This window comes from Myxine glutinosa, chromosome 6, assembly GCF_964187855.1.
Source record: "Myxine glutinosa chromosome 6, kmMyxGlut1.1, whole genome shotgun sequence".
Taxonomy (NCBI): domain Eukaryota; kingdom Metazoa; phylum Chordata; class Myxini; order Myxiniformes; family Myxinidae; genus Myxine; species Myxine glutinosa.
Window position 1 is genome coordinate 154,444,228 of NC_136266.1, and position 27,992 is coordinate 154,472,219.

Consider the following 27,992-nt stretch of genomic DNA (forward strand, 5'->3'; position numbering starts at 1 on the left):
CCAGACCCTTAAGGATCCGCAAGCTCCAGTACGTTTAAGATGATTCAGGACATTTAAGACCCCTATAGACCCCTTCTACCTTTAAGACCCTTTCAACACTTTTGACCCCTTCACCCTTTAGACTTTTTTAGACCCCTAGAACCTTTTTACTTCATAGACCCTATGGACTTTTACACCCCTTAAGTCCCTTGACTCCCTTAAGACACATTAGACCTCAACACCATTTTGTCCCTTTAGACCTTTAAGACATGTTAGACAGCCTGGACCTTTGTCCATGAGAGTATATAGTGTTTCCAAGCCAAGGCACATTTCAATGGGCTGAAACAAAATGGTAGCTTAAGAACCCAGCAATGTCACAGAGGGCTGACGAAGATGGCACGCCGCCATTTTTGTAAGGCTTATTTTGTTTTTTTGTTATGAGCATCCCGTTAATCATCTTCAAAAAGGATGATTTAACACACCCAGATACCCAGTTTTTATTCATTCACTTCCTTGGAGTTCGAGAAGTAAGCAGGCAAAGGTTGGGGCCGCTAGGTTTCATGGTTTGGAGTTATGGAGGAGACACACTGCCTTTTATTATTATAGATGACTTTGTTGCTCAACTTTGAGTGATATTCCTCTATGTTTGTTCATTTGCACGACAAGACAGTCGACAGTGGTGGTGTGGAAAGATGTGGGAGGAGGGAGGGGAAAGGGTGGGGTGGGAGCCTGGAGGGGTTGTTGGGAGGAGGGAGGGAAGAGTTGGGTGGGAGTCCAGAGGGGAGTGGGGTGGGAGTCCAGAGGGGAGTGGGGTGGGAGTCCTTGAGGATGAGGGAGAAGAAGGGTGGAAGCCAGGAAGGGGTGTAATTGACTTTTTGTCGTTTTTGAAAATAAAATTACAAATTGACATTCAAGGCAATGTTAAGATGATAAATTAAACGTGCTCCGTTGTTTTAGTTAAATCGGACAAAAGTTTAAAATGCAACCTTCGCCTCGAGAGACCCAGTTTCACAATGGGTACACGTCATGGTGACAGCTGCAGTTTGAGTCACATCCCTCAAAGGAAGCCCATGTTATGATCTATTTTAAAATAGTACGTGCTGTTTGAAAACGAAAGGTGGTGTTGCTATCCCATTTGAACAGGATGTCTGGAGAAGCCTGGAGACAATTCCATATTTATAATTAAATTTATCATTCATTAATTATTTTGTTCTTTTGTGCCTCTTGTTAAGTTTGCCAAATCCTCATATTATATGGCATACCTTCCCTTCCTCTCCTCTCACGCTACCTTCCCATCTCCCCTCCTCACACTGCTTTCCCTGCCCCTCCCTCTCCTTCTCTCTCTCCCATCTCCTTCCCCCTCCCTTTCCCTATCCTCCTCCTTTCCCCTCCCTTTCTCCCTCCCTTTTCCTCTCCTCTCCCTCTCCCTTCCCCCCTCCTCACCTCCCACTCCCCTCATCTCTCTCCCCCCTCTCTTAATATTCCCATCAGCCAAGTGACTCTGCACTGCCCAGTGAAGCCAGGTGCCTTTGCTAGTGAGGAAATAAAAGTAAATCATTTATTGGAGTAAGCCATGGAGCCTCATTTTCTCCTTCTCTTCAGATATTATCTACTTGGCCTGGTCAGGTCAATGTTATAAGGCAGTGGAGACTGCTTTAAACTCTGCATTCTTAAATTTTATCAAGTTATAGATTATTATCAGCAAGCACTTTTGAACAAAGCGATGGTGAAAGTGAATAGCTTCAGTAAATCATATGTCAATTTACTGTACGCCTTTCTCAGGCTCCTTCATTCTACTGGGAGTTGGAAGTCATAAGCTTTGGAGAACGCCATGGAGGAGAGGATGGGCCAGTATTGTCATTTGGCTTAGCTCCTTCTGCCGTACCCTCTCCCTTTTCCTGGAAAAATCCAATGGGCTCCTGTCTCTTTCACAAGTCAGTTTTTAAAAATAATTTTCTGCATGTTATGCTGAAGTATTCACTGCATATGTACAATGTATTTCTCTTTTGCCTTCTTTTCAATCACTATACATACTGTGCCATTGTATTAAACTTTTTCCCCCATTCTCATGCAATTGCTATACTGTTCCACAACATTTTTGACTTGGTTTCATGAACTGTCTGTGAGGATGAATTGAGTGATTTGTGGTGGAGGTAAGAGGGATTGTGTAGAATTTTACCTTCCTTAGTTTTGTTTCTTTCCTTGGAGACTCAACAAAATTAGCTAAGCACTGAAGTAAAAAGGAACCAATTAAGATCACTTGCAAATAACTCGTCCTTAAGGGTGGGTTAATTCCCCCACTCTATAAATGTGAGTGAATAAATATTGTCCTGTCCGTAGCTAGTTAAGGCCAGCTTTGGACGAATAGCCGAGACAGTTTTACTCCTGAGGCGACCAGCCGAATATATAGCAGTTATTTTTGGTGCGCGCAGGAGGGAAAAGATGTGAGGTATTTATCTCACGAAAAACACGGGTTTATTCCGAAACCACAAACAAGTAAACACGTCAAGGAAATTCAACCAATAAGATTTAATGAAAATAAATCGAGAAATAAAATGAAGGCTGAGGTAAAACGAAATCATATTGTGAGGGATCCTCCACAACGTCTCAAAAACACATAAGGGAAAGGTAAAATGAAAAATAAAACCCCTTCAGCCAGCACTTAGCTTGGCATCCCAACGATTACTTTTAGGAGCTTGGCGGCTGTAGAAACTGGGGTAGCCACTCACGCGGGAAGCGCTCCAAATTGGCGGTGTCGAATGCCACGCGTCAAAGGCACCAAGCGTGAGGCGAACAGATTAGACGGCCTCCTTTTGATTCTCTACCGTCAAGTGCAATGCAGCCTTCAGCTTCCAAGAGCCCAGCAGTCTTACAAAACCTCCTGCAAAACACTGCCAACGCAGCAAAGAGCTCCTTGCTTCCCAAAAGGCGCCCAACACAGTCAGTCCACGATCAGAACAAAAATGGCTCCTTCTTCTCCAAGCAAGAACCAGCCGAGAGAGAGCCAGAGAGAGAAGCACTCTTCTTCCTCCTCTTCAGAGCGAATCACCGAACATCCCTCCCAGTTTGCCACTCCCAGAACCTCTGGACTAATCATGTCCCTGAGGGGCGTGGCCTGTTTTCTATGGTCCTTCAGAGGTGGGGCTTAATCCGATCAGCAGTGTTCGGGTTCTGTCGGCGGTTGTCATTAAACGGAGGTATTGCATGGCCGGCCTTGTAAATCTAAAACGTAAAGGGAGAGTCACAGAGGGAAATCACATGCTGTGGAAAATGATCCTTAATCAACAACATGAACAACATGCATTTTAAGGCCATTTTCCCTGCTAGAGCTGGGGTTAGCCTTGCGGTCCCCTTAATCCCTAACCTTAATCCCTAACTAATTATCACTGCTTCACCCCTCGTGTCTTAAGCTACAGTCTCCCTACTTAAGTACATTGAGATTTCTCCTACGCATCCACGGTCCATGCTATAATTATACAATCCTACCTTTCCTATGGGGTATTTTTGCCTACCCCCCACAAAGGTAACAATATAAAGTGAGTAATTGCTCTCCAGAATATGTACCAAATGGACAGATATGATCAGGCTGCCCAAAGATAGGCTGCCTAGGTCATGTCTTAGGTTCAGGTGGTCCTTTTCAAGGACCCTACAACCATGAATCTTTTTGACACCCTAAATCCTTACCTTGCCCACCCTGAGTAAAACCAGCAGTTATCAATCAACTCATTCCGTCCAGCGGTTTAGGAGTGCCTAGACGGGTGATCATCCTCTTAGAGTGAGGACATTCCAGGCACCCACCCAAAGGGACCCCTCAAACGAACCCGAAGAGTCCACTGTCTGGTGGACGACACCTCAGCACTACTCTGACACCAACATAACCTGACCCAGCAGAGTTGCCCTGTAGCTCCCCCACCCACTCCTCCCTATCATCAGAGATTGGGGATCCTGAAGGTTTTGCCCGAGTCCTGTCATCCGGTGAACTGCCCTGCAAATGGCACCAGTTTCACTAGAAGGGGGATTGCTGGTGGACCATGTGTACCCTGCAGAAACCTGGGGAGGACAAATCACGGAGAGATTCCATGGTCCACCTTCAGCCTTCTGGTGAAGCTACCTAAATCCACGACCATTGCACACATCCACTCATTCATTCTTTTTTTTTTCTCCCACCTGTAGAACCAACTTCCACATTTTTGTCAATCTCATTCCTCCCTCCAGGTCTTCAAGAGAGCTGTTCACCACCATCTCGGATTGTCCCATAATCCAAAACCGCGATTGTCTTTTCTACCATTATTAACCTCCCCCATCCCTCCCCACCCCAATGCTTCCTCTTTCGAATTTCCAGTTTTCCCTCCTGAGAGTTTCCTTCTGTATCCATCTTGTCCACCCCAGCATCCTTCCCTGCCCCTCATTCCTCCACACAACCATTGTTTGTCCAAGTCTGCCTCTATCTTGGCCTTCAACTGTGCTGCTGGTGATTCCCACCTCTCTCAACTGTTCCATTTGTCATGTTGTGTTATGGTTCAGTGTACTAGTACAGTACTAGCTCTTCCGCAAGTATGAGTACTAGCTCTGGTACTGTCTGTTCAGTGTATCTAGTACTAATGCAATCTGTACTGATGTGTATATGTATCTTGCACTAGTATGTGTATCTGTATCTCGTACTTCTCCATTAATTAGTAATGTGTATGTGTATCTAGTACTAGTGTAATGTGTATCCAGTACTAGTCGTGTAATCTGTTCAGTGTTCTAGTATTAGCTCTTCCATGAGCTTTGACTATATACAAATAAGAGCAGAGGATGCAGGACCAGAAAGGAGGCGATAGAAGACAGAGGGACCGCCGACCTCTCTGCGATTGTAAAGTGATAGGCCCATTGACACAGGTTCTTTGCGGCAGATTCAAATGTTCTTGATGGCCTTGGTTACCACGGCGTTGAGCTGAGCAAAGTGTGAGGCAGGGGAGCCAGCCCAGAGGGGAGAGTAGTATTCCAGCAAGCTGATGATAAATGCCTTGTAGGTGGATAAAAGTTCAGGTTTGCCAGGGAAGGGCTTTGCACGATGGAGGATTATTGGCGACTGGCATTGGAGGCCAACTCTGAAATGTGATTTGCCCAATAAATACTATGGCTGATATAGTGAGACCCAAAAGTTTGTGTGACAAGTTCTTCAAAATGATTGTTAAGAAAGTAGATAGGAAGGTTTACCAGATGGTCATTCAGAGAGAGAGAGAGAGACAGAGAGATTTGTCAGGATTGAAAGACATATTCCAAGTGTTTGACCAGCTTGTGATTCCACCAATGTCTGAAGAGATGGAAGAGGCTGCTGCATGCCAATCTGAAGGATGAGGGATGCTATGGCAGAGAGTGGAGTCATCAGCGAGGAGTGAAAGAGGTTTTCCAGAGAGCCAGAGAGATCGTTGATGTGGATTAGGATGGGGCCCCAGAACACTAGGACCATACCCAGAACATTGCCTTGGGGCACTGCATTCTTGACAGGGAGACATGAGAGGATTCTGTTGAGAGCCAAATATTGAGTATGAGATTAGAGGAAGTTGGTATTAACCCAAGAGTAGAGGTGGCTTTAGATGCCATAGGTAGAGGGTTTGGACAGCACGGTGGGGTGCCAGACTATATTGAAAGCTCCATATATGGACGGCCCCGTTCTCGTATCTTAAATTGAGGGCATCCATTTATTGGGAGGGGAGAAGCAGCATGTCCCAAGGTAGAGCGACCTGGTATTAATCTGAATTGATGATCTGAGATGAGGCTCTTATAGAAAAGGAAGGATTTAATGTCAACTGCAAAGATTGTTTCCATCACCTTCATGATGATTGGCATTAATCTTCATGATTCCCATTAACGACAGACCCTACCTATCAGCTTAGTCTGTCGTTAATGGGATTTTTTTCTCCGTTTATGCATTGCCGGGATGTCGGCTTACTTCCAAGCATATGGGAGATGCCAGATGGCAAATGATAGGATGAATGAGGCAAAAAGGACGCACAAGAGAAACACAAAGAGAATCATTCTAGTTCCTCGAGTTTGGTCTTGCCAGTATCTGTCTCTGCCGATTTCCTCAAAGATAAGTTCTCCCAGTCGTTTTGCTGTTTTTTTTTATGTTTATGTTGCTGTCTCTGTGTTTACTGTGTGTTTCTAGTTCAGTTTTGTTTAAAAATGTGTGCCACTTTGTGAGTATTCGTCAGACTTTTCGTACCAGGTTTTTGAAGCCGACATTTTCCTAGTTTGAGTCTATGATCGTTCTTTTATTGTCTTTTCTCCATGCTACCTTCAGTCCTTTTCATTTCTCCCCAGTCCGCTTATTTCTCCTTTAAATCCTTCCAATTATACCTCCTGTTTCATGTCTTAAAATATAAAAAAGCAAAAAAAAAGAATCAATTCCTTATTACCTCAAAACTTTTCACCTCCTGCGACCTCCCCTACTTCCTCTTCCACCCTTTCCTAATTGTTTGCCATTTCCACTCTGCATTCCCACTCCGATTGTGAAGGTTTTCACCATGCAGCTCAACTTTCCTTTCTACAAATGTTTGCTTTACCATTTTTCCTTTACATTTTGCTACCTAATGTTCAAAAAAAATAAAATAAAAAACGTAATTGGTCCCACCATACCAACCAACTGCTTATATACACCTCCACAATGATACCTTTCAAAATGTTTAAACTTTCTCTTCCTCTCGTGTTGAAATGTATATTATGTTATAATTCACTCTTCTTCTTCCTCTTCAGAAATCTGCTTTCAAATAAATCCGTAAATCAGTCCAACACTTATAGCTCTTCCTTTCTCCAATCTCTTAACTCGCCTCAATATCACCCCTTCTCTAACATCTTCAAACGTATCTCTGACTTGAAAATCTCAAGAGCCCAAGCTTGTAATATATGTTGGTATTTCATTAAACGGTCCTTTTGTACATCTTCAGGGTCAAACCCTTCCCTGTCTGTTCCATATTCTACTTCTACTTGTCCTTATCCTACAAACCCTATCCCTTACCAGTGTCCTACTCCATGTCTACTCCCTCCTACCCTCATTCCATCACTACCTACTCCCTACCCCTCCCCTTCTAAACTTTCCTCGCCCCCTCCCTCTCCAAGCTTCCACCTCACCCCTCTCCCTTCTCCCTCAAATCTCCTCCTTACCCTTCTCTCTAAAGTCTCCCTTCACCCCTCACCTTCAAATCTTCCCCCTCACTCCTCCTTTTTTAAGTTGCCCCTCACGCATCCACAAAGCTGCCTCTTCTCCCTGCCCTCTCTCTTCAAACTCATTCCTCCACCTCCTCCAATCTTCTACTTCCCTCTGCCCCACCTCATATAACTCCTCACTGCTCCTCATCCGATCACCACCTGGTCTTTCATCCTCCTCCTCTTCATCTTGCTCTCTCTCTGAGCTCTTCTGCAATCTCCGACCGACACACTGTCAACAGCTCTCCCTACATTCCTCTTTCCTCCCTCGTCTTACCCTCCCCTCTTCTCCTCTCTCTTGTACCCCACGTCTCTCCTTCCTCTTCCTTAATGGTATGGACCTCAAACATCTGGGGCCTTCACTCAAACCTGTGTGTTCTCTCCATACAGGTTGCTTCTGACAAACCAGGCATAATCCGATCAACAGAAACTTTCCTCCTTCAAGATGTCTCTGATTCCTTAGTATCTCTCCCTGGTTACTCTCTCCTCCGGTATGATAGACCTGATCCTCGTCCTGGCGGTGGAGTTGCTCTCTTTATCAAAAACTCTACTCTTTACTCCCCATGCACTGCCCTCACTCCACGACACCCCCAGGAGTACCTCTGACTACACCTTCACCTCCGCTCCCACTTCTTGTTTATATGTGTGTCGTTCTGTCCACCAAACAGTAATGATTCCATTTACATCTCATTCTTCGATAACATGGACCAACTTCTATTCACTCATCCAACTCTCTCTTCCTTATGTGAGGCAATTTCAGTTGTCGTCATGTCAGTTGGCTGGTTGTGTGGGTACCTCTCTTACTTGCCATGGCACCTCAGCCAAGGACTTCTGTGACTCGTTCCTCCCGTCCATAGTACATTGAAGCCTGTGGCGAGGCAGTTGCCCTGAAACAACTTCCCTTCGCCTCATGGAAGGCAAATCCCACTGAAATCTCAGTTCCTTCCATAAAGATCAGAATAAGTATGTGCCTACCCTCAGCCTGGAAGAAATATCTCTCAAATCTCAAGACTGAACTCTCAAACCGGTCTTACTCCTCCAAATCTTGGTGGCATCTGGTCAGGTCTGTTTCTCGTGTTTGTTCCCTCCCCATCCCCTCCCTTACCTGAAATGGTGCCACAGCTGAAACTGCCCGTGAAAAGGCTGAATGCCTCAATTCTGTGTTTGCTTCAACATCTTGTCTCCTAAACACAACACTCTCTGTACCCACCTTACCCAGTCACACCCAGCTACTCTTGGACTCTGTCCTTCTCTCCCAACAAGATGGAGAAGTTTCTGTCAAACCTCGACTATGATTCTGCAACTGGACCAGATGGCATCAGCCCATTTTTCTGTCTTCTGTTGTCTTTCACACCCTCTCTCTGTTCTCTTCACCCTCTCTTTTGCTCAAGGTCATCTGCCATCTGCTTGGAAATAAGCAAACATTACCGCTTTACACAAAAAAGGTGGAAAAACAGATCCCTGCAACTACAGACCAATCAGCCTGCTCACAATCATCAGCAAGGTCATGCAATCCATCATCGTTTCTGATATGAAATCCTTCCTCTTCTCCAATGGCCTGATCTCAGATCATCAATTTCGATTCAGACCAGGCCACTATACTCTGGACATGCTGCTTCTGCTGTCTTGACAATAGATGGAGGCCCCCAGTGTCAGAAAAGAGATTATAGCCGTCTCCTTTGACATGTCTCGTGCCTTCGTTGTGGTATGGCACCCCGCACTGCTCACCAAATTCTCCTCTTATGGTACCATGGAAACCTCCCCACATGGCTTGTGGACTTCCTCTCCTGTGGTAGGCAACGTGTGGCTCTCATGGAATTCTCTCATTTCCTTTCCCTGTCCAGTCTGGAGTTTCTCAAGGCAGTGTTTTGGGACCTGTGCCTTTTATAATCTTCATGAATGATCTCTCCAACTCTCTGGAAAATCCTCTCTATCTCTTTGCTGATGTCTCCACTCTTTGCCGTACCATCTCTCATCCCTCAGATTGACAGGCAGCAGCTTCTTCACTCTCTGCAGACCTGGAAAAAATCACAAGCTGGTCAAACACTTGGAACATGTCATTCAATCCTGACAAATCACACACTCTCACTTTGTCTCTCCAAAAATACCATCTGGAAAACCCTCCCATCTACTTTCTCAACAATCCTCTTGAAGAAGTTCTGTCACTCAAGTTTTTGGGTCTCACTATGTGCCATGATCTTCACTGGGAAAGCCACATTTCTAAGCTGGCCTCCAAAGCCAGCCACCGACTGGGCATCCTCCGTCATGTGAAGTCCTTTCTTGGTACTACTGCGCTCCTCACCACATACAATGCTTTCATCCACAGCTTCATGGAGTACTGCTCTCCCCTCTAGGCTGGTGCTCCTGCCTCACACCTAGCTCGGCTTCACACTGTAGAAACCAAGGCTTTTAGAATCATTGGTATCTCCTGATATGAGGCTGAATCTGAGGGTCTTTAACTCTCTCAACGTAGGCGGGTTGTTGGTTTTTCTGTCTTCTGCTGATTGCTCTCCGGCCTTGCACATCCTGCTCTGTCTGTGCGCTGTCCCCCAAATATTTTTTCAGGACACACAATGTTTGCCTGCAACCCCTTTCCGGTGAAACTGCCAAATCAAGACTCACTGCTCACCTTTACCCTTTCATTCCTCTTTTATCCTGCATTTGGAAGAAACTCCCATACTTTCTTCAATCCCACTCTTCCCTCCAGGTCTTTAAAACAGCAGTTCACCGCCATCTCATATCTTCCTCCATACAAAACCTTGAACTTTTTACCCCCGTTAATCCACCCAAAACCCACCTCTTCAAATTCCCTGTTTTCTCTGCTACCAGGGCGAGGTTCAAGCCGATCAAATCGGAAGAGACAATAGGGAGAGACACTTAGGATTCAGGGACGTCCTGTGGGGAGAAGGATTCTGCGAGCAAATTATGTGCTGTTATCACCAGCAGACTGGATTGAGAGTCAGATTGGAGCAGAGGCCGAAGATGTTTGAGGTCCACACACAGACAGGAGAGGAGGCATTGTTGGCAGGGCGCAGGAATGTTGTGGAAAGGAGCTTGAAGAGGTGGTGGGGAAGCTGGAAGAGGGTCACGTGTGGTTAAGGCTGGGAGGAGGCGATGCAGGAAGGAGCGAAACTGAGAGAGTGAGGGATGGGGGGGAGCTGGGAGGGTGCAGGACAGCGGAGAAGCTGGGAGGATGTGGGTCGGATGCTGTAAGGGTGCATGATGATGTGAGCTGAGAGTATGTTAGAGATGTATATGAGTATGCTGTATGCTGAGAGTATGAGTATGTGAGTATGCTGGGAGGGTGTGTATGAGAGTATGTTGTTAGATATGTTCGACATGTATGGAGGGTGTGGATGTTCAGTGTGGATGTGGGATGGTGGTACAGATGGTCATTCAGAGAGAGAGAGAGACACACACAGACACAGACAGACAGACAGACAGACAGAGAGAGAGAGATAGATAGATAGATAGATAGATAGATAGATAGATAGAGAGATATCGAGATTTATCGGGATTGAAAGACATATTCCAAGTGCCGACATGGTGTGGGATGGGGGAAGGTGGTTGGAGCTGGGAGTTTGCGGAATGCGGAGGAAGCTAAGAGGAAGCGTGAGGAGGAGGAAGTTGAGAGGGGGTAAGACGAAGTTGAAGCTGAGAGAATGAGCGAGCAGGGGGTGGAGCTGAGAGGGGGCGAGACGATGGGGAAAGCTGAGCAGAAGCTGATGGGGAGGGGGTTGCTGAGAGGGGTGTGGGGGAAAATGGAACGAGGTTGTGTTGGAGGAGGAAGATGAGGACTGCTGGGTGGGGGTAAGCTTTGGGGGACTGGGTAAGGGGGAGCGTTGCGGGGACAGGGTGAGGAGGATCAAGCTTTGAGAGGTGGAATAATGGGTAAGTTTGGAGGAGGCGGGAGAAGGGAAAACCCCTAACCCTAACGAACCCCAACCCTAACATTTTTCCAGTTAACTAATCCAACCCCGATCCTAACATTTTTCCAGTTAACTAATCTAACCCCAACCCTTTTCCAGTTTATTAACCTAACCCCAATCCTATCATTTTCCATTAACAAGGACACATTTTCTCTCCTTATTAACCCACAGAATTGAGGCGTCCTGCTCACTCCTTTGTTCCTCTTTTCTCCCACCATTGGAATCGTATTCATTTCAATGCAATCCAACTTTTTCCTTCAAGGTTGTAAAGTGGCAATCAACTATCATCCCATGCCATCTCCATCCCCATTCATGACATTTCATTTGTCCCTCCAATTACCCTCTCACTTTGTTTCCCTTCCATGCAGGCTTCCTTTAATGTCCTTTTGTTGTCCGCTTGTTCTTCCTTTGTCCACTTATTCATAACTAGCAGAAGTACCCGGCATTGCCGGGCGGGGGAGAGGAGGGGGAGGGGGAAGGGAGGGGAGGAGAGGGAAGGGGAGGGGGAAAGGGAGGGGGTGGGGGAAGGGGTGGTAGGGGAGGAGGAAGGGGAGGGCCAGTCAACAATGACGTTGCAGTTCTCATGGTAGGAGAGCAGCACAACAATCGCGACATCGTCCTGCATCTTCGCGACAACAGCACGAAGCGGCTTTCGTAGACCTACCGATCCTATGACGCCCTCCAGTACCGGCTTTGCCAGGCGGGGGAAGGGAGACCCGTACATTCCCAACCCGTACATTCGCCCTCTCAACTCAAGCTCACTCGGACAAAAGCCTCGCACAAATTACATCGTGAAGGCCCAATGGCCATGTCTATGCCACAAATCAAGTACGTGAGCGAGTCTGGCGCACTGAATTGAAAATATATAGAACGCTCATACTCAGTGAAAAGTGTAGCCGCCGTGTCGCCATCTTGGTTAGCACGACTCGACCAACTCGCTTCGCGGATCTCGTTTGTTTTGAACGTGTCCCAGATTTTAAAAGCCAGACAACAGTTAAAATGCCATTTTGTGCGGCAATAAACTGCTCCAATCGGTTACGGAAGGGTTGTGGAAAGACGTTTCACAGCTGTTTCAAAGACGTTTAATTCATATCGCACAAAATCGACAAAAAAACACGATCGCACAAAAGGTGAAAAAACGCAATCGCTTTTCGCTCTGAATTACGTGCAAACGTGTGACGGAAATCACCATCGCCCAGCATCGAGTGCCAACCAAGATGGCGCCGGTAGCTGCATCTCCACCTGTGTGGTGTGAATGGATATTGTCAGTTCAGTGGTCTGGCGGCGAGGATGGAACATCACGTGATCGCTCTGATCGAATCAGCGAGCTGCTCTGGCACAGGCTGAGATTCAGTGTACTGTATACTGTTCCTCACTGAAATGCGCTGAGGTAAATATGAATAAAAAATATGGATCTTGTCAAATATTTTTAGGTAGGCCATGTCCTTCCCAGGCTCAATGGCCATGTCTATGCCAAATATCAAGTACGTGAGCCTCTCCGTTTAGGAGTCTATAGGTAACACACACACACAAACTGTGTTTTATTTCTATAGATATCATCAGTATAATACACCCATTGATCATCAGTACAATACGCCTCTATCCCTCCAAGGTCATTATTTTGGGTAAATTTAATTTGGCAGACAGGACGAATTAATTGGTCCATCAGCGAAGCAATGGGTAGGCTCCGCCAGTTTGAACTATATTTCAAAATAGATATAGAAGCAGGACTCTTCCTCCTTGCTCAAGCTGGATGAGATGGAAATCTGTGTTGATGCTTTGTCAAAATGAAGTGCTCACTTTCATTTTTCACAATATTGATGATAAAACACAAATCACCAAAAACTATCATGTTTATCTTTGTTTACATATGGTTATCATCTTTTGTACACTTGCCCTTTCTCGTTTTCTATCCTCCCTTCCCCCACCAACCCCACCTTCTTCTTTCTATTCACCCCCAACATCAATTGCTCATTTATTTATAGTGACTGAAATTTTAAGACAACGTGTTTCTTTTTTTCAACTGCATATCATTTGTCCACTGCCTTCACAGCAATGGTCGGGTAGTTCATTATAATGGTTCCAGTCTCTTGCAATGGAAAAGCATTCGTCTGGACATCTCACTTGTTCCTGGTAAATATAGGTACACTTGAATACATACATTATTTAACTATTAAATTGATATATGTGGGAAAATTACATGTCCACAACAGGAATCGAACGCAGGTCCTCTGGAAAACCTTACCAGTGCTCTGGTACGGTTTTCTAGAGGAGCTGGGTTCGATGCCTGGTCTGGGCATGTAATGTCACCAAGTGGTGGTTAAACATATTGAAAAAGGGTGTTATATCACACCGAAACTTCTCCGGCCTTGTGACTTATTAATCAAGTACACAGGTATTTCTGACTTCATTTGTAAAGCCCTGCCCAAGCGGCTTAAGCACTCCAGCAAGCACTCCAATGAAATGGGTGATAAGGAATGGCTGGCTTGGCTAATGATAGCAAGCTGATTGCTTCTGGTTGAAATGACTGAGGAATTTTAAAAACAGATCGTAGGTACAGTGGAGTGACACCCTATCCCATGGAAGTATGAATTAATTAAAAAATTATTATTAAGTTAAATAATAGAAACTAACCCCAGAAGGAGAATGACAGCCTCGCTTAAATAAATGAATATATACACTTAGTTATAAAAATCACTAGATATGGTAAATGTTGTCAGATTTCACTCCAAATTTGGACATTTATTTAGTCTACAGGATCCAATCCTCATATCCGAATCCAGATTTTGATGATATGCTTCAATTATGTAATGATTAATCGATCGTGTTTCCAAGGCAAGGCACGTTTGAATAGGCCGAAACAAAATGGCAGCTTAAGATCCGAGCGAGTGGCAATGGGCTGACCAAGATGGCGGGCCGCCAAATTGGTAAGGCTTTTTCGGGTTTTTTCTTATGAGCACCTCGTTAATCATCTTCAAAAACGGTGTTATAACACACCCAGACACCCAGTTTTGATCATTGTAATCTGTCGGAGGACCAGGTGTATGCATGCAAAGTTTGGGGCCGCTAGGTTTCATCGTTTTGGAGTTATGGAGGAGACAGACGGACGGATGGACTTACACTGCCTTTTATTATTATAGATTGTTGTAAACAAACATTGTAATTGTTATTTTGTATTATTGTAAACTTCCCCTTCTCAACGGATGTTTCCTCCTGGAGCAAACACCATGTCAACATTTACAATTAGCTTATCGTGGTGTTTCATGAGAGCACCCGACCCTCCCAGAAGTAAAAAATATTTCAAACAACAAATACATATGATTACCTTTTAAACAGTCGCTAATGCTGTTTAACACGAAACTGAAAGAAATTTGGAGAATCCCGACATCCGTGAGGCAAATTTTACTTGCAGAACTGAGTGAAGATCTACTGTAATCTATATAACCCACAAGGGTTAAAACATGACCCTTCCTGCCACCAACGTGGTGTTTTTCCAAGGCCGCTTATAATAACAAAACATATGATAAGAGTATAATGTTAATGTTATTACAAAACAATATTAATACGAATAATATCCCGTCTCCCCAAGGGGTTTTTCTTTTCCTCCTTGAACAAACACCGTGTTAACATGTATAAATAGCTTATCGTGCCGTTTTGGTGGGAACCAGAGGTTAAAATATTATAATCCACAAACACGTTTGATTACCTTTTGAAGCAGTCGCTAATGCTGTTTAACAGAAAATGAAAGGGAGGAAACCCAGGATTTGTTTAGTTAACAAGCAGCTAACGCTTACCAAGCCAGCTGTTTCCTTATCAAGGGCTTTGAATGGAGTGCTTCCTTCAATGCTTAAACCACTTGGTGAATGCTCTGCAATAAACTTGGTAAATGAACACCCCCCTCCCACACTCCCCCATTGTTATTGAGGCCTGGCAGTAGATCTACTGCAATCTATATATACCTGAGAGGGGAATGACCCTTCCTGCCACCCCTGTAGGGAACAGGTGTACCAGTGCATAAAATTACTGTTGCCTAATTGGTAAATGAAGAAAACAATACATTGATTTAGAGCTAATTTTTGTGAATGAGATGACTTATTTAAGATGATCAATTTTTTTATTTTCTTTATTTCCTTATTTTTTATATCTCTGTCCCAGGGGATGTGGTGGGTCTCGGTTGGCAATTGAACTCAACTCCTGGAGCTGGTCCACCTCAAGGAAGGGTATTCTTTTGTTTGAATGGTCATCGAATGAAGGCTGACCTGGATGGAGTTATTGCTGGAATGTGGCCAGTTATCCACATGCAAAAAGCGGTACGCCATCTATTTTCATGCATTCTTTGTTTAAAATAAAAATAGGGGCAATGAACCTGGGTGCTCACCTGGTAGAATAAGGCAGTATTCTACACGGACGAAAGGTATGTCTAGTTCAGCATCACTATTTTAAACCAATTTCAATGGTTGCTAGAAGACAGGGAAGCATGTAGAATCATACTAATGTAATTTTAAGACTTTAAACATACAAACAAAAAAATACCTATTTTGGGGTGCAACCACCACCACCCCCCTTCTCCCCCACCCATTCCCTGTCGACCCCCTTAAACGCCGATTTATTTATTTATTTTTCTAATGCCGTGAACAAATATTGGTACATCACAGGTGATGAAGGTTGTGATCAAGTTTCTTCAAAATTGTGTGTGTAGTTTCGAAGAAGAAAACAAATACCTATTTTAGGGGGTCAAACCACCTCCGCACCCCACCCTCCCAACCCCCCACCCCACCCTCCCAACCCCCCCCTCCCCCCCCCCCCCCCACACACACTCCCATAAACCCTAATTTTTTTCAGTGTTGTTGGTTTGCACACCTAGTTGATAGTAGGCTTTCCTACTTTTTCTGAAGAAGTTTAACATATTTTGTAACAGAGGCTTTTGTGTTGCATTTTTCATCATGGTTAACATGTTCCTGATTTGTCGTTGCTCAATAACAGGATTTGTGCCACACAGCAATTTTGAAATTAGTTTAAACTCTGTGAACTGAACAAGCTTCTCATTTAATGTGATGTACACTTGTTGCCATAGCTGCCCTCAAGTGGACACTTCAATAATTTCTCATCGATATTCTATTATTGTTCCTTTGACGATTGGTAAGGTTGTCTTCAAAGTTATCGTTTCAAACCCTGACACTTTACAAAAGTAAATTTCTGTACGGAGCCTCTTTTCACGTTGCTCACCTATTCCTTTGGTTGCACAAGTTATCTTCAAAAAAAGCAGAAAAATATTGTCAATACAAAATAAGTCGGAGTTTTTATTATATACCTTGAGAAACAAATTGGTCCAGACATCCCAAAACCAGGCCGGAGTCACCAAGTTTTAAAGGCTCAGTGGTCTGGGAGCTGAGGTATTGGTACTGTGACGTCCATGGCAACCATCTTGGATTTCACCATTGAGAATGGTGGAAAAAAATGGAACCCCCCTTTATAGATCATTGTGCCTAAATATATCAAAAATGAAACGTTTCCTATTTCTACATGAAAAGCTCACTGAATTACAAATGCTGCATGTCTACTTTAAACCAGTCTCAGTGGTGTAATAGTCAGATCGTTTTCTCTGAGTCTGGGAGGTCAGTGATTCCAACTCCAATTCCAAAAGTGATTCCAATTCAATCAGGAGCCGAGTCCTCCCAAAGACTTTTAAAATGGTACGTGCCGCTTCCTTGCTTGACACTCGGCTTTTAAAAAAAGTATAGAGTACTGATAAACATACCATAGCTTGATACCAATAAACCAGCCTTTGATTGTCAAAATGGTCTCTTCCTGCATCAAAGGTTCCTTGTAAGGGAACGTATTATTACATGTACTAACTAGAGCAATGTGACTGTGTCGCCAATATGCCTCCGCATAGTCCCACAATGGGTAGATGCCCTTGTTCACTGTCCTAAAAATAAACAAGTTTGATTTAAATCCCTTCAGCCGTTTTCAAGTATCACATTTTCACCAGCCATGACAGGTTTCACATCGATCGGTGAAGCGGTTTCAGAGAAGGGATTTTTGTAATTATCGGCTTTCAAACTAATATGGCTGCCACACCACGTGCCATATGACCTTAAAAATGTACACTCTGCATATCTATTGTTAGGGGATCACGTTTGTGAAGTTCTGTGTTGATCAGATAAGGTTCGTTTTTCTATACAAGATGGCTGCCAAACCACGTCACCTACGACATCATCATTTTCAAACTATATGCAACAACTGTGTTAGATATTTGTAAAAATTTCACATCGATAGGGTAAGCGGTTTCAGAGATATAATTATTTCATATTTTCTTTCAATCCAATATGGCTGCCACAGCATGTGACCAAAGATATTTTCGTGGTCATCTTTTAATTGCTATGCCTAGTCAATGGCACATGCAAAGTTTCGAGTCAATCGATTTAGTGGTTTGGGAGAAGATGGTTTTTTTAGGGTTTTAGGTTAAATCCAATATGGCTCCCAAACCGTGACCTATGATGTCATAAATTTAACATTTCAATACAAATGTGTCATAGATCATGTGCATGCAATTTCAATTTTTTAGGATAAGGAATTCGATTAAATCATTTTTGGCTGGTATACCACTTCACCTATGCTGTAATCATTATCATGCTTTTGTTCCCCATTGGGATTACTTGACAACGTGCCAAGTTTCAAATTTTTCCATTCAGCGGTTTTCGAGAAATAAAAATTTAATTATTTGCATCTAATCCAAGATGGTTGCCATACCAAGTGATCTATGACGTCATAATTATTATAAAAAACATTCTGCATGGGTGTCACTCCTACCCTGAAAGTTTCGTCTGAATCAGACATGTGGTTGCGGAGAAAAACGAGGTTTAGACGAAAACCCCAGAAAAGGTCTGAAAAGATGTACGGACTGAAAAGGAGGTCTGAAAAGAGTACGGACAGACGAACGGATGGACGGACAACCAGTAGACAAAATGTGTTAAGAATGCTTGCTCCTATTTATATTCTCGTGGTTGCATTAAGACACCATGATGAGACTGCACCTGAAAAATGTTTCCTGTTGGCATAGTCCTTTGGCAGAATAAAGAATAGACAAAAATCTAAATGGTTTAATTTATACTTAGCAGTTGCTATCTTGATTCAGTTTAATGAATTTTCAGGCTGCGGATTAAAATAGATGCGAACCATCCTGGGGCTGAATCTATCAAAAACCACACGGCCTAAGAAATATTCTGCATACCAAAACATGACAGTTCTTTTTCTTTTCCTATTCATAATCCATTGGTGGCTTTTGTCACTGATTTTGTGGTAATGAGTCATTTCACAACCAGTCAGTGTTTCGGAAACATCAATGTGTAATCTGTAATTTGATGTTTTTACAATCATGCCAAATTAACAAGTTTATTATCTTCACTGTGCTCTCTGTTATTCAGAACACTAAGGTTCGAGCAAACTTTGGTTCACGGCGGTTCCTCTATGCTCCTGGTCGCTGTCTCAGATCAGCAGCTGATCTCGCGAGTGAATCAACAGAGGAGATCACACAAAACTTCTTAGCACTTCCATTTGCTGGCTCTTTGGATATCGATGAAGGAGCCGGCATACCTGGGGGATCTGGAAGTGGTGTTTCTCAAGAACTTCCTTGCAGAGTGAAGACATCTTCTGTGATTTTAACACGTGAGAGATTTGCTTGTTGTACACCGCTCCTTTCCGATACCACCTCAAGGTGCTGCATGACGCCATCACCGGGCACTGAAAGGGGCCCAGCGATGACGCACGCTGAGAAGGAGTAATCAGTTTTCACTCCGGTTTCTTGTTTCCTTGTTACTTAGCAAAAAATTATTATTATTATTATTATTTGCAAGTATGTTGATCACTGGTTTGTGTGTGTGTGTGTGTGTGTGTGTGTGTGTGTGTGTGTGTGTGTGTGTGTGTGTGTGTACGTGTGTGTGTGTGTACGTGTGTACGTGTGCGTACAGTCATGTGAAAAAGTAAGTACACCCCATGTAAAGTTTTGACTTTTCAACATATTTCAACATACAGCTAGTTTATCTTCATTTCAACAATATTGATAGATAAAGGTGATATAATATAACAAATATCATGAAACATTTACATTTTGTAGTCCATTGTATAATTTAAATAAACATAAATGCAAATTTCGCATGTGGAAAAAGTAAGTACACCCTTGGCTCCAATAGGTGGTATTGCCCCCTTTGGCAGAAACAACCTGAAGTAGGCATTTCTTATAACTGTCGACCAGTCTGACATTGACTGGGAGAAATTTTTGCCCACTCCTCCATGCAGAATTCTTTCAGCTGCGATGTTTGAGGGGTTTCTTGCATGCGCAGCTCGTTTCAAATCCCCCCACAACATCTCGATGGGATTTAGATCCAGGCCTTGACTTGGCCATTCCAGAACCCTCCATTTCTTTCTTTTCAGCCATTCCTTGGTGGATTTACTGGTATGTTTAGGGTCATTGTCATGTTGCAAGGTCCACCTTCGGTTGAGCTTCATCTTTTCGACAGATGGCCTCACATTATCCTCAAGCACCCTCTGGTATAATGAAGAATTCATAGTGGATTCTATGATAGTGAGCTGCCCAGGCCCTGATGCAGCAAAGCTGCCCCGGCCCTGATGCAGCAAAGCTGCCCCAAACCATAATATTTCCACCACCATGCTTTACAGTTGGTATCAGGTTCTTGTGGTTAAATGCTGTCTTTGGTTTTCGCCAAACATGTCTTCTGGTACTGTGGCCAAATAGCTCGACCTTTGACTCATCTGTGCAGGGCACATTGTTCCAGAAGTGCTGGTCTTTGCCTAGGTGTTCATTGGCAAACTTTAGTCTTGCCCTGATGTTCTTTCTGGACAGCAAAGGTTTCCTCCTGGCACACCTCCCATGTAGATCAAATTTGTGCAGCCTCTTTCTAATGGTAGTGTTACGTGCTCCTCCCCGACCCCCTGCTCACGGTGTACCTCCGAGCCCCGAGCGGAGTCACGGCAGAAAAATGTGTTATTCTGTGTGTCAAAGATCAATGGAGAAGCCACCCCAATTGTTACTCACAAACAAATATTGTATTAAGATCACACAAGAATAACAGTACAACAACAATAGTATTCAAAAGTACAATCAATATGTCCTATGATGGTACCATCAGTGGCCTCTAAATGGCCTCTAAAGGTGGTTTTTTTTTATGGTACCATCAGTTTTGTAATATATAACTCACTGTGCTCCAAGTGAGTGTAACAAGAACATTCCCCAATGTCTCTTATTCCCGGCTTCAAGACGAAGTTGATTCGCTCTAGCGATCGCTAGAACGATGTCCAATCGAGACCAGAATCCCGTGTGGATGGCAAGGGCAGTCACACAGCCGAAGCTGTACAAAGGCGCCCTCAAGGCGACTGGGAAATCCAAAGGCGCCCTACAGGCGACTGAGAGATCACACCCTCGGGTATTGACGAATTAGCCTTCAAAAAGCCACGTCACACACACGCCCCAGATCGACGTCTGAATGCGGTGAGAATTGTCGAAAAGAAACGAAGCCACAAGCGAAGCACAAGTCCTGCGTGGGTCAAAATGGCCGACGGCCTCGGTCTCGTGGCGCAACAGCACGGCGATGATTCTCTCCTGAATCGATAGCCAAAACCTGACACGCAGGTTAATCTGTCACAGAGCTAACCACTCTGTCGTAGGAATCCCTTCCCTGGGAAACCCGAAAGTTCGCTAGTGACTGTTGTTCGCCAACGTTCGATTCCGAACTTGGAGCAACTCGGCTTTCTTGTCCGACTCCACTTCGCTCCGCCCACTTTTCTCTCCTCGTCTTCTTCCAGTTTTTCGTCCGGTTCCCGATCCGGTTTCCTGTTTCTTTTAACATTAACTTTTAACTTTTGAAACTAGAAATATCTATTCCCTTTAAATGACAACAATAATAATACATGGAATCGGAAATATTTACAGTGGATGCAAACCACCACAACGGAAGTGACGAATCTGTAACACTTCCCCCCTTCAAGAAAGAAAGTTTGAACATCGTGAAAACTTTCTTTGTAGGCAAAATTCTCCCAACAAACAAAAGTAAACTCACACCCAAATCATCAATTCCCGTGAGCAACGATAATCAATATTTCCCAAAAATAAAGCAACAAAACTTCAAACAACCTACAGAGATCTCCAAAGTTAGTTCACTCTGGACAAAGCATCCGCCACGACATTCTCCCTGCCCTTTGCATGCTCAATCTCCAAGTTGAACTCCTGCAAAGCCAAACTCCATCTCCTCAACTTCTGATTTTTTTTTTTGAATGAAGGTTATGGGGTTGTGATCAAAAATCCAAAGTCAAGCAAATCTATAGCACTTTTTTAGGGAGGCCGAGCTGAGAGCCAGGTTTCATGGTGGTTGGGTGGTGAGGCCTGGAAGTATTCATGACATGGACGCCTTTAGGAACGTGGAGTTCCTAATCAGAATAACCTGGTCAGTCACTTTCATGAATCCAGATTTCCCCTTTTTGTGGAGGTTCAGAGTTGCCAATGCTCTCGATATGAAATTCACATGATAAATTGAATGTAAGGTATTATTCGTACATGCATTACTTACTAACCCTGATTCATGTGAACCCACTAGTTTACTCAGAAATTAATGAGTGTATGTGTGTGTGTTTGCCTTTATTTCCTTCTTCCCCTTTTTTACATGCTTTTGAAACTACATGTAGAGTATGACAGCTCTGCCTCATCTCTCTACCATTTGCCATTTGCGTCAGAGGGCCTTCTGTTGAGTGGACCCTCTCCTTCACCTCCTCACCCCCCAGTCCTTGATCCTGACATTGATGATGATATCACACCTCAGGTAATTGTCTACTCAGAATACCAAATTGGAATCTTTATCTTCCACAATAGAAACGTATCTGATAGGTAGGTGATATGAGAACTCATCTTGACTTTCTCGACTTCTTCACCGTCTTTACATCTTGAGTTGACTTCACTTGACTTGACCAGCCTATTTCCCATAGTCCACTGCATGATGAAGGCTTCCCTCTAAATGGTCCATTCTGTTCTTTCCAATGCAATTTGAATTCATAGTACTGCAGTAAAACTTTCAATTTAATATTTCCATAGTCTGAGCGTTAATGTGTACTGTACCTCTGCTTCTTCAAGGGCTTTATCCATGCTGCCAGTTTGTAAATCTTGTTGTATATCAGTTGTCTGTCCTTACTACATGTCCAGCCCAGTGCTATTTTAGTTTTTTATTCCCACAAGAATGTCAAGGGAATGTTGTTTTGTGTATAATTGTCTGATCCATTAGTTTCTCTTCTGGTCCCTTTTGGGTCTGCCAAGACAGCATCTTTCCATGGCTTTTTGCATGGTGATCAATTTTTGGTCCATATTCTTTATCCGAGACCATCGTTCACTACGATGTGCGATTGCTAGGACAATACTGCTTGTAATCTTTCTTTTTCAGACGAACTGAAAAGGATAATTTACTTTGCACGACAATTTTTTATCTTCAAAATGACAAACATCCTGCTCTAGTATATTCTCTGCACTTCTTCAAAGTGATCCATTTGGTTGTTGAAACTATATGCAATTCTGGTTTGTTCAGTGATTGATTGAATTACTTCTTTTTTTGCATCGCAGTTGAATATTTACCTCCACGCATTTTGAAAAAAAAACGGGGGGATATTCTAATCGGTTCCATCTGTCTGTGTGTCCATCACGCTATATTCTCTTAAATCGTTGTGTGCAAATTTGCCGAACTTGGTTTACCAAAAGTTATGATCACCACATGGCAAGATGTTGTGAGAGTAGTATCAATTTTGGCTCCGCCCCCACGGGGAGGGGTGAAAAGGTCAGATACCAAAAAATGCAATTACTGCACATTTTAAAACATTTTTCAATGAAACGTTGTATATGAAATCAACATTTGGGGAGACATGTAAAGATGTAACGGGTTTCTGGATTTGACCCCCCCCCCCCTCCCTCCCCCGGCTCATGCCCCAGGGGTGGGACTTTTACAGGGTCACAAAGGTCAAAACAGAAGATTGTTTTAAATTCAAAATTTGATATCGAGTCATTCCTGGTGGAATTGTTTGCCATCTTTAACTCCATCGTCCAAGGTGGGGGGAGGTTATGTTTTCGTGCCTGTCTGTGTCTGTCTGTCTGTGAACAGGATATCTTAAAGGTTGTGTGCAGATTTGGATGTAATTTGGTAGAGAGGTTGGATAATGTGACAAGGACGAAATAATTAGATTTTGATGAAGAATCCAGATCCAGATACAATAATTTTTAGCTCACCTGGACATTAGTCCTTTAAGGTTTAAGACCCCTAGGATCCTCAAGACCACCAAGACCCCAAAATACCCTGAAGACCCTTAAATACCTCGAGGACCCAAAGATCCTGAGGACTCCAAACATCCAAAAGACACAGAGGACTCAAAAGACCCAGATATATATATATATTATTTTTTTTTTAAATCAAATTCTGAATTTCTGAATTCAGTTTTATAACGACGACGTCACAGGTCACATGTCCGATCAAAGCGGGCCAGATTGGATCCCGGTCATAATTGCCCGCAGTTATAAAGTGACCTGTCGTAGGTGGCCCATCTAGTTATTGTTGTTGTCAATCACAGCGTATAATACATTGCAGACTTTGAATAACATTTTACGTGTTTACATGTATGATTTAAAATTAATTTGCATATTGAGAAAGCAGTTCAAATTATATTATATGAGTAAATACATTTTTGTCCGACCGATCATCCGTACATGTACTTTTGTGTATGCGATATTTCAAAAATCGGTTGAACATTTCGCTCTCATATTGCAGATATGTATTCCTCATGACATTATCTCAACATGGTTAGATCATGGCGGTGATTGGGTGAATTGTTGCCATGACCACCATCTCGATAACTTGGCTTGTGTCCCCAATATTTCAAAAACCGTCCAACATTTAGTTTTCATATTATGCAGATGTATTCCTCATACCACCAAAAAGGTGTGGGACCTAGAGTATCAGCTCTTTGTTCATTTTCTTTCAATATTTCTCTCTCCTCTCATCTCCTGTTTTCTTATTTTCCTTGTTTGTTTAACTCTCCATTATGAGTAATATATAATGGGGTCTTAAATATGATTGTGGCTTTTAATCACTACCGCTTAACTTTCCATTATGATCACTATTTGCTGTACCAATCCAGGCAGAGCCTCTGAATTTGCTGCTGAGAGCTTGGGAGCAACGAGTCTTCCCGGTGATTCGCAAGAGATTTCGGAACGAGGCAGAGAGGAGGTCGGGCCTTGACCAGATACGAGGTGCTCTCAGTCTGGGTGAGGAACACGAAGTAATAGCTGTAATTGAGAGTAGTTTAGTTAAATGACAAAAAAAGTACCAGCAACGAGAGATCTCCAGGGAGATTAAGACCTTCCACAACAGGTGCCTTTAAAGAATATTCCGTATCAGTAAAGTTCAACAGTGGACAGGGCATATGAGTAGTATACAATAAGGGAGATCATTTGGAATGGAGTCGTTACTTGAATGAATTAATGCAGCCAGAATACTTCCCTGGCTATGTCATCTTGCCCAGATAGAAAAGAACCATGTACCTAAGAAACTACTTGGAAGGTTGCTACAGCATCGCCCGGCACATGGAACCAGTCTGGGATGGAGAGACGACATGAAACAAGATCTGAAGAACTTTCACATTGATGAAGACAACAGCTGGTTCCATGTTGCTCAGGGAAGAGATTTCTGGAGAAGAAAATGCAAAGAGGAGTTAGATGCCTGTACAAAGAAGAGTATAGAGATTAACAGAGTGAATCACGATGCGGCTATTTGTGCTGATGCCAGATAAGAACTGACATATTTCACACGTGCTCTTGCCAATTTCACACGTGATATATATCAGGGATCCTTCAGAAGACGCCAAAATGTAGCAAGATATATCTTGCCTGACAACTCGTTAAACATGGGACAAGCCTGCCAACTATCTGTCTGAAATTTTTGGCAGAAAGGAATCATCAGTAGCATGGCTTTCTTTCAAGATGCAATGTGTGTGGTGTCTTTGTCTTATTGACATTCTAACCAACCTGCTTATGGTGAATTTGTTTGTACTCTTGGGATTTTATTCCCGAAAATAGTGTCAATGTTATGTAAAAATGTAAAATTTTCAAGGTTGCTACCTTGAAAGTAGAGATAGGTATAGCTGCATCATGGATGAGAGGCATGGCTGATCGTTGCATTTATCATTTATAAGAACTCTGTGGAGTTGTACAGAAAAGTAATTTCATAAGAATTACTTTCATGAAAGACCGAGTGGAAAAATTACATGCAGTATATAAATGAAACATGAAACTGGATGGAGGAAACAAACAAATACAAAATCTGCCAATTTTTTGCAGGAATGGTGGACATTGCACAACAGACAGTGGAGTTTTTGTATGAAGAAAATGGAGGAATTCCGTCAAACTTGCATATTCCTTCAATTGATGATGTGCAAGCAGAAGCAGTAAAGCTCAGTTTGGAAAGACTGCATCGAGGTGAAATAGTACAATCAAGCATCTTTGCCATTCCTTCTCTTTTTACCATTGTTTACATGTTTATCAAAACACAATTTCACTGACTACCCTTTGTGCTCATGCCCCCTTGTTGTTGTGTTTTTACTTGTCTTTCCTTTTACACATCCTTTCATGACTTTGGTATTTTATATATAGCACGATATCTCAAAATGTTATGGTCAGAATCGGATGAAGCATGATGGACAGGTTGGGTATGTGACAAGGACGAATAGATTCGATTTTGGTGAAGACTCGAATCCGGATATGAGAATATTTTAATTTTACAAGTGATTCTTCACCATTGAGATGTGGGGCCAAAAACGATGTGAATGAATGAATGATCGTTTTAAGGCCATTTTCCCCGCTAGAGCGGGGGTTATCCTTGCGGCCCCCATGACAATCATGGTTCCCTGTTTGAGGCGATGTTTTATGGCCGGATGCCCTTCCTGACGCCAACCCATAGTCACCTCTTACGATGCGCAGGGATACGGTGTACCTATTCTAAACCGGGGTACACACCGGGATCATTCATCCCAGCATGCTGGTACTCAATTTGCCGACCTCGGAAGGATGACAGGCTGAGTCAACCCCCCTGGCGTTAATTCAGCGATCGACCGGGATTCAAACCCAGGATCCTAGGATCCCAAGCCGGCACCCGAACCGCTAAGCCAACACCAGGCTCCTGCGCAAAAAAAAATCACAAATATTATGATGTATAGCATAATATTTCAAAACGTTGTGGAGCAGTTATGATAAAACTTGGTGGATGAGTTGGTTAGGTGATGAGAACACGCCGATTCGATTTTGTTTCAGGTCCGGATCCAGATCCAGCCTATCAGTGCGATACAAAACGTAAATTGTTCAGCCTGGCAGAGTATGTGCTCTACCAAGTGCTCAAGTTAAAATGATTTTCTTTCTCACATTGTCTGGAGAACATGTTTAACTTCTATTGATATTTGTTGCATCTCTGGTTCAACCTCGATGTTGTGTTGTCTTTATTATTCTTGTTTTATCATCTTTAACTAAGTAAGCATTCTATAATATTCGTTTCTTTCAATTCAATACTTATTTTTCTTTTGTTGGTCAATTCATTCAGGAGATATTGTTGGGGTGCGAGAGTTGATGCAAGATGGAACTGCATGTGGGGTGTTGGGTTCTCGATGTGGGAACTCACAACTTCCACAATCTGCTGTGCAGACCATGTCTGGAACCTTTGGTCACCTTGGGACCGTTCTCAACATAGATACTGTGAGTGAAAAACATTTTTTCATCATACACTTACATGTTTTATTTCTGTATTATTTTGTACTCATTAAACACAGAGGGCCGAATTTATGAAAGGTGTTTAAGAGGTTGACCATGTAGAATTGCTAGTCGTGCAATGATCACCTGTTCAAAGTTAATCACCTATCGCCGAAGAGTGTTTATCCAATGCGTGATCAAAAACTAATCACAAGCATTTAAATAACAGAGAAACGTTTGCATGTCAGCGAGGGCATGTTTAAGAGTGCGTTTGAGGTCTTGAAGCAAGAATTAGGCAAAAATGGTATCGTCAGAACTACAATGTACTCTCATATACTTCCTGACAATTTAAGTTAACTTTAGAAGAACAATAAAGGAATGGAAGGAGTGGCAAAACGTCACCAGATCTGCCTACATAATAAATAGATAGCCACTAATTAATTTCATACTGTGTATATGTCGTGGCAGTGATTCCAAGGATACCAGAATAATGAGTATTTTCCCCCCGCGATACCCTCCCAATCCTCTGGGGGGCAGTCTAAGACCATAAATGACATTTCCACTACCTGCGTCCCAGCCGCAGCCGTGTTATGTTCTCCCTGTGGCCTTGTCCCCTTCCAGAGGCTCCTCACTGTCTGGACCACCTCTTTGATTTCTCAGTATGGGATGAGGGGGGGAACCATGTATAATGACCGGCTTGACGGTGAGAACTCTAAGATTTTCGGTGGATGGCCTCGAGGCGCTTCCTTGTGCATTGTGCGCATCACGACTTGCTTCTTGCTAATGTGGGTCGTGCTGCCGTGCACCGGGAGCTGCCGTCTTGGCGCATGGACGGAAAATATTCCATGCACGTTAATTAATAATTTCTATAATAAACCTCAGTTCCAATGCCTCCTGGGGTTCTTCCTGGGGTTAAGGGGGAACGGGGGGCTGACTGCTGCCCCCACATATACATGCCAAACATAAAACATGACAGATGTTTCAATAACAATCATCGATAATTTCAATCCAGATTACCCAGAGTGACATACATGTGGGAACCATAGCTCGGACACAGAGATTGTACACATTCCCAGATTATCCTATCTATGGTCATTGGTTTGGGGGAGGGAGGG

General features: G+C 43.3%; 1 protein-coding gene across 1 annotated transcript in view; it reads left to right on the forward strand.

Annotated features, from left to right (window-relative positions):
- The first annotated feature begins 1,783 nt into the window (after positions 1–1,783).
- Positions 1,784–27,992, forward strand: part of LOC137428902 (putative E3 ubiquitin-protein ligase HECTD4) — a 139,413-nt gene continuing 113,204 nt past the window's right edge. The window contains exons 1-8 of the mRNA XM_068118762.2: positions 1,784–1,913; positions 13,153–13,232; positions 15,255–15,409; positions 18,527–18,767; positions 21,798–21,931; positions 24,282–24,408; positions 25,480–25,617; positions 26,732–26,883. Of these exons, the coding sequence (XP_067974863.2) occupies positions 1,891–1,913; positions 13,153–13,232; positions 15,255–15,409; positions 18,527–18,767; positions 21,798–21,931; positions 24,282–24,408; positions 25,480–25,617; positions 26,732–26,883 (1,050 nt within the window). The 5' untranslated portion in view covers positions 1,784–1,890. The remainder of the gene's footprint in view (positions 1,914–13,152; positions 13,233–15,254; positions 15,410–18,526; positions 18,768–21,797; positions 21,932–24,281; positions 24,409–25,479; positions 25,618–26,731; positions 26,884–27,992) is intronic.